Genomic DNA, 12,308 nt, shown 5'->3' on the forward strand with positions numbered 1-12,308 from the left:
TTCCCAACCAAAAGTGAATCAGACAGTATTGGACAGAAGGTCGGTTTGAGCAAGCATCTCCAAAAGCACCTAAGATTGTGCCAGGACATGTTGTTATGTCTGTGCATATTTCCCTATATAAGCAAGGTATTTTCTGCTGAACATCAGCCCCTTGGAGTTCAAAAGAAAGCTGTAATGATAACCAAGGACAAACTCTAGTCTAGTCCTTGTGGTGTTGTAGCCCTTAAAAGCTTCAAAATGCACCACTATGAACGCTGCTTCTGGTGGACTGAAAAGATGGATTCCATTCATAAAATTTAATGACTGTCCTGCTTTCTCTTGTTTATGGGGTAGCGGGCGTGAAAAACAGCTCACTTTAGCTCTGATGACATTTTCATACAGGTCGAAGGGAAACATGCAAAGAGAGCTGACAACCTGACATAAAAAGGGTGCAGTTGTTATGTTGCAAATGCAGGCACAAGTTTTCGAAGTGAAAACATTAACATCTGATTCTTGTTCCGCGGGCATACTGTGACTCGCAGGGAAATTGGATCTACCTTTCATCCCAGTTCTTTTGAGCAATAGAGAACAGATGACTCAGTGATTTATTGTTTGTTTGTTTCCTTGTGGTATTCTGTGCTGCCCTATAAGCAAAGTTCTCCAGGTGACCTACATAAAAATCAAGGACTATGAACCATAAAATCATTTTTTTAAAAAAATATTTCCAGTATTTCTCACCTTACCTTCTTCTCCCAGGGTGGGGGTACATAAACTAATATATAATCACAGAGCAGTACATAATGAACAGCTCATAAAAGCAACAAAAGCGTAACACAGATGCAACTGTGACAATTTAAAGCAATTACAATATAAAACACATCAGAACAGAGATTAAGCAGTTAAACTAAACCTCTCAAGATTCATTTTAAAGCCTAATATGTTTCTTTCTGCTCACATTTTTTGGGCAAATTACATTACAGAAATTAAGTTGCACATCGGATTCGGTGGCACATTTACATTCACCAGCAAATACTTTTTTATTATTTCAAGGTTCTGAAAATTGAGGTGTGCATTAGATTTGATGGCGCATTAGACTCAAGTAAACACGGTTACAGCAAACCATAGTTAAGAAAGACCATGGAAATTTGAGCAGGCACAAATCCATGCCCCTGTTTTTGATTACCAATCTATGGTTAAGTGCTTGGCAAGCGTTTCCTCTACATTAACTTTAAGAAGAAGCATTAGCATTTTGATGGAGTTGGCACTTCATATGTGACGATTCCCAGGTAAAATCCTCCCCCTATTGTGTGGGCAGGTGGTCCCTCCCCCTACTTGGCCTGATCACCTTGGCAACGCCTCCCCAGGCGGGATTGGGCAACTGGCTGAGGTAGGCGGAGACCTCCAGGTATCCCACCTGGGGAAGGCGAAGCCAAGCCTGTGCTAATGTGCTAATGGTGCCACATCAACAACCTCAGATATGCAGATGACACAACCCTGATGCAGAAAGTAGGAGGAATTAAAGAGGGTGAAAGAGGAGAGTGCAAAATATGGTCTGAAGCTCAACATCAAAAAAACGAAGATTATGGCCACTGGTCCCATCACCTCCTGGCAAATAGAAGGGGAAGAAATGGAGGCAGGGAGAGATTTTACTTTCTTGGGCTCCATGATCACTGCAGATGGTGACAGCAGCCACAAAATTAAAAGATGCCTGCTTCTTGGGAGAAAAGCAATGACAAACCTAGACAGCATCTTAAAAAGTAGAGACATCACCTTGCCAACAATGGTCCGTATAGTAAAAGCTATGGTTTTCCCAGTAGTGATGTACGGAAGTGAGAGCTGGACCATAAAGAAGGCTGATCACCGAAGAATTGATGCTTTTGAATTATGGTGCTGGAGGAGACTCTTGAGAGTCCCATGGACAGCAAGAAGATCAAACCTCTCCATTCTTAAGGGAATCAGCCCTGAGTGCTCACTGGAAGGACAGATCCTGAAGCTGAGGCTCCAATACTTTGGCCACCTCATGAGAAGAGAAGACTCACTGGAAAAACCCTGATGTTGGGGAAGATGGAGGGCACAAGGAGAAGGGGACGACAGAGGACAAGATGGTGGGACAGTGTTCTCGAAGCTACCAGAATGAGTTTGACCAAACTGCAGGAGGCAGTGGAAGACAGGAATGCCTGGCGTGCTCTGGTCCATGGGGTCACGAAGAGTCGGACACGACTAAACGACTAAACAACAAAAGGGTCCAGGGGGCTGCGTGCGACCACGCAAAGGGCGCCCCCATTTAATGTGGGGAGCGGTCATTAGCTACATCTAACTGTTTCCCCTGTTAACTACCCTAGGGAATCCTCACCTTCATCAACAGAGTTTCAGTTATCTATAGATTCTACCAGGCAGTTTTTCAAATGTTCTGAAAAAGGAAGCTTACCTCTTAAGAGCATTCCATGAGTCAGAATTTCCTGGAGCAACAATACAATGAAATTTGTCTGGAGAGGATTGGGGGGGGGGGAGTAACAAAAAACACCACCATATAATATGAGCATTCCAAGGCCAAATAAAATACTTTTTTAAAAAAAATCACATTAACTAAAGGGAGTCTCCTAAAGATGATTCCAACAAAGCCAGCAAGTGCTTGTTAACAAGATGTTTTTTTAAAAAAATAAAATAAATAAATCTGTTCATATCAGACATTATCTTCCCACATGTTTGGGAGTCATTCCAGATTCTCTGACATGCGGAAAATACTTTGTGCAGAGCACATGGAAAAGGATACTGTTCTCAGAAAGCTGGGGAGTCTGTAGGCTGATGGGTGGTGAACATAAGTCCTTTTGCTCCACTTGGAACATCGCATCAAGACCTCTCTTCTATTAATTAAAAAAAATGCCCTTCCTTTATCTATGCATACTATTCTTTAAGGTTGTTAATCATCTAATAATTGCCACCATGTGCTGCTGCTTCTGTTCCAAAAACATTCCTGAGAAACTCTGCCAGATTTTTCTACATGTTTCTTCAAAGGAGATAACTGTGGTTTTTTTTGCCATGATGACATATTGAGCGAGAACTAGAGGTGAGTCAAGTATTCTGTAACAAACATTTAACTTTTTTGTGGGTAGTGCCATTATAGAGTTTAGACACCAGGTGGAACTGGATTTAGTTGTGTGTGGATAGAGAAGGGCATGTCCCCTATCTGTTCTGTTCTTGTTTAAGAGAGACAATAAAGTTCTTGTTGCACTTCATGACTTAGGTGTTCTCTCAGTCTTCTGTGGCGACCTTCAAATGAAACCCTATGTTGCTCATCTTATCTCTTTTTCATCACTTATTTGCAGTCGTGGCTGGGGTGACTTGAGTTTCATAATGCTATTTTGCTTCATTTCGCCTTCCTCTGTGCCAGAGAGAGGGCAGGAAGGCATGTTATCCCTCTGATTTGGCTTTGAGACATCAAATACAATTGATTATTGGGTGTTTTTATGAGCCAAATGCAAGCAGGGTCAGTGCTTCCTGCCCTCACTCTGATTTGGCTTCATGACTATGCCATGTAGCCAATCGGATTTGTCTTCTTTGGTGATATCATAAAGCCAGTTCAGAGTGAGGATTGGAAGCAATGCTCTCATAGGGAGACATTATATTGCAAATCAGAATTGGCTAAGTTTTGATGCTATAAATCTAGACCACAGGTCTTTATTTCTCGAGGCAGCACTGTGAAGGTGGAAGGAAGAGGTGGATTCTGGAAGTGGTTTCTGAATCGTATCACAATACTTTCAAAAAGGCTGGCCTGGGATGGGGATAGGGGTCAGGCATAAACTGGGCTCCACTTCAGGCTGCAAAATGCCTTGCGTCAACTTGAGGAGAAAAGTAACAAAGAAAAAAAATAGCCATCAGGAGGTAAAGGTGGTGGTGTAATATCTGCAAACAGTTGTGAAAAATGATTTGAGGTTTATTTTGTGGCATTCATTCACCCCGACCATTAGGTAAAGGTAAAGGGACCCCTGACCATTAGGTCCAGTCGTGACCGACTCTGGGGTTGCGGCGCTCATCTCGCTTTATTGTCCAAGGGAGCCGACGTACAACTTCCGGGTCATGTGGCCAGCATGACTAAGCCGCTTCTGGCGAACCAGAGTAACTCACATAAATGCTGTTTACCTTCCCGCCGGAGTGGTACCTATTTATCTACTTGCACTTTGACGTGCTTTCGAACTGCTAGGTTGGCAGGAGCAGGGACCAAGCAACAGGAGCTCACCCCATCACGGGGATTTGAACCGCTGACCTTCTGATCAGCAAGTCCTAGGCTCTATGGTTTTACCCACAGCGCCACCCATGTCCCTACCCCGATCATTACTTTTAAGTTAAAAGATGATCTGATGCAACATTCTACTCAGTCATGAATGTCCCACACATTAAAAATGTGCACAGTTAATCCTCAAGCTGGGACAACTGACGTAACTACAATTCCCATCACCTGTGGTCACTAGCCATGCCAGTTGATAGGAGCTGGAGTTCAGCAACCTCTTGAGGACCCTATGTTGGCTGTTCTGTGCCCTTAAGTGCTACGTGGATGTGGCATACATATTATTTAAGTGCTGTATCTATTGAGGACTTTTATATTGAGATTACCAGTTCAAAAGTACTCTGTGGGGAAGGCATAATGCCAGGCCCCCTGGGAAACAACCAGCTTGCTTCTCAGCCTTGCTTACTACCACACTCTGAGCTGTTTAGTCCCTTAACGCAACACACGTGTTCTTATTTTCATCTGCCGAATATTAAGAGGCCATGTGAGCTTTGCTCTGTCTTTGGCTACCACAAGAGGATTCTCAAGGGACACTGGGAAGCTTTCTTGACTTGAATTGTGGCCTGGCATATATTCTTTAATCCTACACAGGGAAAAGAAAAGTAACTCTTGACAAGAAAAGAGTTTTCCCCACCAGCCCGTTCGGCTGTAAGTACCTGACACATTATCACTACCTCAGTCAAAGTTCATCCCTGATAGCTGCGTCAAGTGGAGGAGAGAAAGAAAAGAGACACCCCCCCATTGAGAAAAAGAAGAAGAAAGAGATTGGAGCTGTCCTAATGGCTCACCTCTTAGATGAAGCCTCACACATCACCTGCCTTCAACCCCTGGAATGTGGAATTGCTTAATCCACATGAGAATAAACTTGACAGCCTCCAACAGCCTCTCGCTCAGCTTCTAGCCTGCCATGAAAGACTTTAGCAAATGCTCATTTATTTGCCCTGGACCAGGAAATAATTCCAATAATTCCAATAATGTGAATAATAGTAAATTAGCTAAGAAGGAAGTCCTGAGAGAGTATTCACATAGTGTGTAAGTGGGCAGAGGCCATATGTCTTTCCTGTACTTTGTATATAGTGGGTGGCACTGTGGTCTAACCACTGAGCCTCTTGGACTTGCCAATCAGAAGGTTGGTGGTTCAGATCCCTGGAACAGAGTGAGCTCCTGTTGCTCTGTCCCAGCTCCTGCCAACCTAGCAGTTCGAAAGCATGCTAGTGAAAGTAGATAAATAGGTACCGCTGTGGTGAGAAGGTAAACAGTGTTTCCATGCACTCTGGTTTCCGTCACGGTGTTTTGCTGCAACAGAAGTGGTTTAGTCATGCTGGCAACATGACCTGGAAATCTGTCTGCAGACAAACGCTGGCTCCCTTGGCCTGAAAGCGAGATGAGTGCCACAACCCCATAGTCACCTCTGCCTGGACATAACTGTCCAGGGGTCTTTTACTTTTACCTATATAGCCTGTATACTTTTGAAACAAAACAAACATCCATAGTAGCAGTAGCGAAGGGATCCAGATGTATACTCAATAGCCCAACCTCATAGGCTGCCTCAAAACTGAAGATGATCAGGTGTGGCCAGCAGCAATGCTGAAAGGACAGGTAAGGGTTGGGGCTTTCTAGCAGCTGTTGCTTGTGGTCCATGTCTGAGCTGGTAACCTTTACAAGTAAGTGGAGGCATCCCTCAACATGTCTGCTCATTGATTGCTACAGTCTGAGAAAGAACCACATGATCCACTGTTCATAGGTTACCCAGGAACACACACACACACACACACACATATATATATATATGGAAGAGATGAGGGAACCTGTGACCCTCCAGATGTTGGATTCCCATCAGCCCCAGCCAGCAAGGCCAATGGCCAAGGATGATTAGCATGGTCACCCAATCCATGGGTACAAATAACCCATGCAAATTTGTACTCTTAATATTTTGGCCCTGGGATTTTTTAAAAGTTGCATCTCTGAAATTTGATCTCCACTGACAGACGTCATGGTTTCCTGGTTATTTAGGATGGGGTTGGGGAAGATGTTGAACTGCAACTCCCACCATCCCTATTTAGGACAGCCAAAGGTCAGGGATGATGGGAGTTGCAGTGCAATGATATCTAGAAGACCACAAGTTCCCCAGCCCTGGCACAGGAGGATAAAACTTGCAATGAGATCATGCATCCAATCTTGCCTGCACACTGAAACATTAATTTATGCCTTTGCCTCCAAGAATCCCTAAAGAGTCATTCTTTCTATAACTATATTTTGGCATGGAGGACCAAATGTTTTCTGTGCATCTTCCTGTTCTTTTCAGGCATCACTCAAGGCTGGAGGCCCTCAATGAGTTTCTGGAAAGGACGGTGACATCTGGAGATGTAAATTATAATAGTTGTGTTAAGTATGATTGCTTGTAAAAGTCAAAATGCTGTATTATTGTTCTGTAGTGCACAACTAGGCTAGCGTCTCTGCCTCCCCCCCCCCCAACTTTCTCAAGGATCTCTCAGAGGAAAATAATGTCTGTATGCCATTTTCTGACATTCTTGCTATAAGATTTAAAATGCCTACTGTTAACTGAAACCAGTGGCATTTTTTGTTGAAGGTGGTGCCAGAAATATTAATAGATTTCAGAGACTTTCCTGGTGGTAAAAAAAAAAGTCTATTTCATAGCGATCCAGCAACACAGACGCAGACTTTATGTAGTGTTTTCTTCTCCTTAAAAAAATTAATAAATTAAAAAACACCACCCAACACTGCTTTCATCTTTACATTTTTGAAACCACAGGTTAACTTGTGAAGTCTGATTTTCAGATGACAATACATATTGGATGAATGAAAGGAAGGTCTGACAAATGGCTCTGTACAGTATGCACATACTTCTCTTTATATTTCAATATGTACAACCATAATAAGCATTGAACCAGGGACTACCTCAACTAGAGAAAGGATGTTGAATAGGATTATATTGGACTAGCTAAACTCATGCATTTGAATCAGATGAAGCCTAAGGTCACCTTCCTATCGTTTACCTGTTCAGTTGACTGTATTTGATAGAGCCAATGTGTGGATAACCCTACCTTGTAGACCATGGGCTGAGCAATCTAAAGAGAAGGGGAGTGTCAGATTCACCACTGCAACCCAGTAAGTCCTTTCTTATTTTTCACTATCCTAGCTCCAGGATTGCAAACCTCAACTCAGGACACCTATGAGACATTTGCACAAGTGCCCCTGAAATGCCCCATTTGGGTATTTCTGATTGCTGCTGCCAGCGGTTGCTTTCTCCCTACCTGGTTGCAGCTGGCACCTCTACTGGTAAAACCTGGCAGAGAGGCACATGTCACCATATTCCTCCCACCCTCTCCCCAGCGATCACACAGCGGGGTAAACTTGTGCCAAGTTATTTGTACCCAGCCCTTTAAAAAAATCTTCCAAGACCACCTTTACAAGACAAATAAAGATGCAACAATATAACAGTGTTAAAGATCAATACTGCAATACAGTGGTACCTAGGGTTACAGACGCTTCAGGTTACAGACTCCGCTAACCCAGAAATAGTACCTCAGGTTAAGAACTTTGCTTCAGGATGAGAACAGAAATCATGTTCTGGCGGTGCAGCAGCAGTGGGAGGCCCCATTAGCTAAAGTGGTACCTCAGGTTAAGAACAGTTTCAGGTTAAGAAAGGACCTCCAGAACAAATTAAGTTCTTAACCAGAGGTACCACTGTACAATAATACTGCAAGACAATGAAGATTAATACTGCAAGACAACAAAAACTAAAAGAGCAGATAGCAATCCCTGATATCTCTGGTCCTTGATCTGAAGATAGCTTCAGGGCTGAACAGCACCATATTCATGTAGAATAGTCATGTAGTCATGATGGTGCCCTTCAGATGGTCCCATCATGCCTGCCCATTGGTCATGTTGGCTGGGGCTGATGAGAGCTGGAACCCAACAACATCTTGAAGTCACTGCACCGACTACCCCTGTTGTTGGGCATATGGCCTGTCACTGAGTTATGGCCCTTTCCTGCTGTTCAGGAACAAGCTGGAGGCAACCACTTGAACCACGTGGAAATTAGTCGGGTGGAGTTGGAAAAGAACTAGTGGAGCAGCTGCCTATGGACTACGAAGCCTTAGCAAACCAAAACCAGCTTTTAAAGGTTTGAGAAGTGAGTGTGATCTACATGCCAAGTGACAAGGTCAAAGTGGGCAGGCATTTCTTGAGCCCGGAAGAGCATTTGCTGGCATTTGGGGTCTTCAAAGAATCAGCTGCAAGGTCATCCTTTCTAATGCCTGCCGAAATCCTGTTCTCCTTCTTCAGCTCTTGTCTATCTTCCCATTCCTGGTTCTCGTTAATCAAACCAGGCTTTCTTGCTAATGTTTGTTTATATTCTCGCTGTCACGGCTATGGAAGACCAGAGGCACGGGGCTGGGGGATGGGCAGGAACCAAGTGTTTTGGCATATTAAACTCGTTCTCCATTTGTTATTAATATAATTTGCAGAACAGTTACTAGAGGTCCAAAGCCATTCATAGGGGGTTGTGCTCTCCCCCCCTTTCCTTCCACCAGAAACCACAAGATAATAAGAGGAGGCTCCAAGAGAGGTGTGGATCGCCCACAAGAGGTCTGAGCGCCATCGTGTATTTTTACTGGAAGTCTCCTAACTAGCCAAAACCTTTGGAAAGTCATGACACTAATTTGGCAAGGCACTATCTCTGTCTGCTTCATTGAAAACATCTTAGACAGCATAATAAATAAAATGCACTTCATTTTCAGGGTTTTAAACTTGTCTTTCTCTTGGCCTGCAGTCTGTCAGCAAGCAGAGATTAGAAAATTGACTGGAGCTTAGCAAATTTGGTTCAAGAGAAATCAGATAGGTAGCAGGGGAGAGGAGACATTTACCAAATGTATCCCCTTCCAGCCACCCCTGCGCTGAAGCTTTGCCAGCTAATGCATTAAACACAAGCGCGATGAAGCCTCTGAACCCTGCCATCCACCGGCTTGGAGAGGCTTTGCTCTAGGATGCACCATTAAAAACGTCAAGAGAGACTAAGAAAGAAGAGCATGACATGTGTCTTGTAAACTGCTACCACACTAAATTCATCTAGCAACTGTATTTCTTCCAGGACAGAACTGAAACAGGCCCCTTTCCCACACTCCCCCTTGCAATGCCAGGGAGCAATTTTCTGGCACTGTTGAGAGACATGGCCCTTCAGGACCTCATACGTTCTCTGAGTCTCGGGGCCAGCCTGAGACAGACTGTGCTGGTCCCCGAGGGTAAACCGTGCGGCGAGGTCCGAGTCCAGTCCGAGGTCAAGGGTGCGGTGTGGAGAATGTCTGTCAGAGCTGAAGCTGGGTCCAAGGCAGGGAGTTGGGTGAGGTCAGGAACTCTGGCAGAAGAGCAGGACAGGGTGCAGGCAGGAACAGGCTACCAACAATGTTGCTCCCGCAACCTGGGACTGGGGCTGGCTGGCTTTTATCTGCCCCCAGGCATAGGGCGGCCCCGGTCCACAGGTGACTCGCCTCTCCTGGCCTGGAGGCAAGCACTCCTCCTGTGGGAACTTAGTTCCCTCTGCCTCTCTGCCCTGAGCCTCTGCAGCTCAGGAGAGGCTGGAGGGTTACCAGACCCAGAGGCAACCTCAGCTTCCCCTGACGGGGCTGAGAGTGGAGCACCTGCAGGCAATGAGTTCTCCATCACTTCAGGAGCCAGAGCAGACTCAGCTGATGCCTGCACCTGAGGATCCAGCACAGGTGAGGACCCTTCAGGCTCATGCCCCAGCCCCGGCTCAGCTGGTTCTGGAGGCGGGGACTCCTGTGCAGGCTGGGATTCCTCAGGTTCAGCCTCCGAGTCCGAATCCCAGGCCATTCACCAACACAGTTTTGCTTGATGCCCCCTTCCATTCCAGATCCTGAATGGACTGGCAGTTGAATTTTACTTCAGCACCGGTGACAAACAGGACGGTATCCACCACCACACTGGAAGGCAGCAGACAACCTTCAGGGATTCAGGACAGGTTACATTTCATGTATGGCTTTGTCCTCCAACACCTCACTGACAATCCATGTTCCCAGAACCCCCTGGGCACTTGTCATCTGGGGCAGCTGCCTCAGTCTGTAAAATGTTAGAGCTGGCCGTGTTGTGCCGTGACTTCCTTCTAGCATCAGCTCTTGCCTTGTTGGGGTGGATTGTGCTACTTCGGGCAAATGCATAAGCTTGTCTGCTCTGATACAGGGCACCGTCTTGCCCTCTCCTGTCTCACTTGATCTCAGTAGGTTCCACCTCAGGCACTTTGTAGAATCTCTTCTGCTTCCCCTCCCTGATGACCATTAGGCATCTTGTCATGGGGCTTGTAGTTTGCTGTTTGCGTGTAGTTTCCTGATTTGCTGTGCAGATGGAAAGATCTGTGGGAGAGGACCCTTCAGAATTATCGAATGGTGGCGCAACAGATATGACATGTTGTGGTGTACTGGAACAAAACATGGGAGACCAGGGTTCAGTGAACCATGAACCTCAGTGTGTGACTGTGGGCCAGTTGCTGTCTCTCTAACCTACCTCACAATGTTGTTGTGAGAATAAAGGGAGTGGGGGGGGAGAACCATCGATAACACCTTGAGTTCCTGGGAGAAAAGATGGGCTAGTTAGGTATAAACTAACAAAATGAAAATGATCTTTTGCCCTACCGCCATCACTGTCAATCCAATCACTGTTTGAGAGGTAAGTGAAGGGGGTGGGAGAATGTGTTTTGGAAGTGTGTAGGCTGATCAGGAGGGTTTTTAGCAATGGACAGTGGGGGAAAGCAAGAATTCATCTCCAACTCAGAATTTCATTTCAGCCATATCAGGGCTTTAAAAACTCACCTCTCATTTGAAGCAAGCTTCTACATGTCCCTTAATTTCATACTCTAGTCTGTGTCAGAAGAACTGTCACCAGCCTCTCTTTATTATCAGTTGGAGGCATTTTTTAAATGAGGGGCTGTGTCCTCTTCAACCAGGAAAACCACACACACATTTACAAGATGTTCCTAAACACTGACACGCCCCTTCCCCCTTCCACCATTTCAGTCTCTGCCACCCAAAAAGTCAGTAACTTGAAACACTGAGAAAATCTGTTTCTTGCTCACAACAGGTTTGGGATTCTACTAAACAGTGCACTGCTATCTGATCAAATTGGGATTGTCAGGCGATGGAGAGCAGCTGGAGACAAGGCTGCGGAATGAAAAAGCAGAAAGCTGCCATTTGTATCTGTGTGCTTATTTGGCTTAGTTTTAAGCACATTTATTGGTGCATTAGTTCTGCTCCTAAAGGAAACAAGAGTCTGAATGAAAAATGATACTAAAGACATCGAAAAGGACGTGGGCTGATTATAAACTCGTACAATTGGGATCTTTCCCAATAATACTCTTACACAATCCCCACTTCCAAGCAGGAAGTGGGATGTTTCAGGGGCAACAGCACCAAGTCCAGACATTTCCTTTGGATCAAAGAGCACTGGAACCTGAGGGTGTTCTTAAAATATTTTCTTAATTCACAAATACTATTATTTTATTTTATTTTATTTAGATTTCATAGGCTGGCTTTCCCACCGAAAGGGAGCTTTATTGCAGCATATAACATCTGATTGTGTGTTTGTTTGTTTGTTTGTGTGTAATTCAAAAGATAAATAAAACAACAAAACATTTTTTAAAATGGAGATGCATAGAGAATCAGGATCCAGCAACAGAACCAGACAAGAATATGCAAGCAGGGCAAAGTGGAGGCAAACAGGCACTCCTGCAGAGCCACTGAAAATGTTAAGAACACAAGAGCCTATCTCGTGCATTCTCCACTCCTGAGGCTGCACCCAGGCGCTTCTTCCAGCTAACTCTAGTTAGAAAGTTTTGCTTCTTTCTCTCTTTATTCAAACGTCAAATTGCTGTTTCTCATGCACAAGCTCTGCAGAGCCTTTGTCTTAGGTTGCAACCCTATTGTCAAATGACCGCTTAGGAGACCATCCACAGTAATTGGTTTGTTTGAGGCAGTGGACATAGCCAGGCGGGGTTCAAGCATTTAAACAATTA

General features: G+C 44.8%; 1 protein-coding gene across 2 annotated transcripts in view; it reads right to left on the reverse strand.

Moving 5' to 3' along the window:
* Nucleotides 1-12,308, reverse strand: part of LOC309528281 (uncharacterized protein) — a 36,087-nt gene that overhangs the window by 19,775 nt on the left and 4,004 nt on the right. Inside the window, exons 1-3 of one of the 2 annotated variants that reach the window (XM_082215708.1) lie at nt 4,921-5,155; nt 2,408-2,465; nt 537-648 (exon numbers count right to left, since the gene is read on the reverse strand). In XM_082215708.1, the coding sequence (XP_082071834.1) occupies nt 537-648; nt 2,408-2,465; nt 4,921-4,929 (179 nt within the window). In that variant the 5' untranslated portion in view covers nt 4,930-5,155. Of the gene's footprint in view, nt 1-123; nt 649-2,407; nt 2,466-4,920; nt 5,156-12,308 lie in introns of those variants that run through there. The other variant, XR_014217593.1, reaches the window with a different exon arrangement.

The sequence above is a fragment of the Podarcis vaucheri genome (genome assembly GCF_965113315.1).
Source record: "Podarcis vaucheri genome assembly, chromosome: 3".
Taxonomy (NCBI): domain Eukaryota; kingdom Metazoa; phylum Chordata; class Lepidosauria; order Squamata; family Lacertidae; genus Podarcis; species Podarcis vaucheri.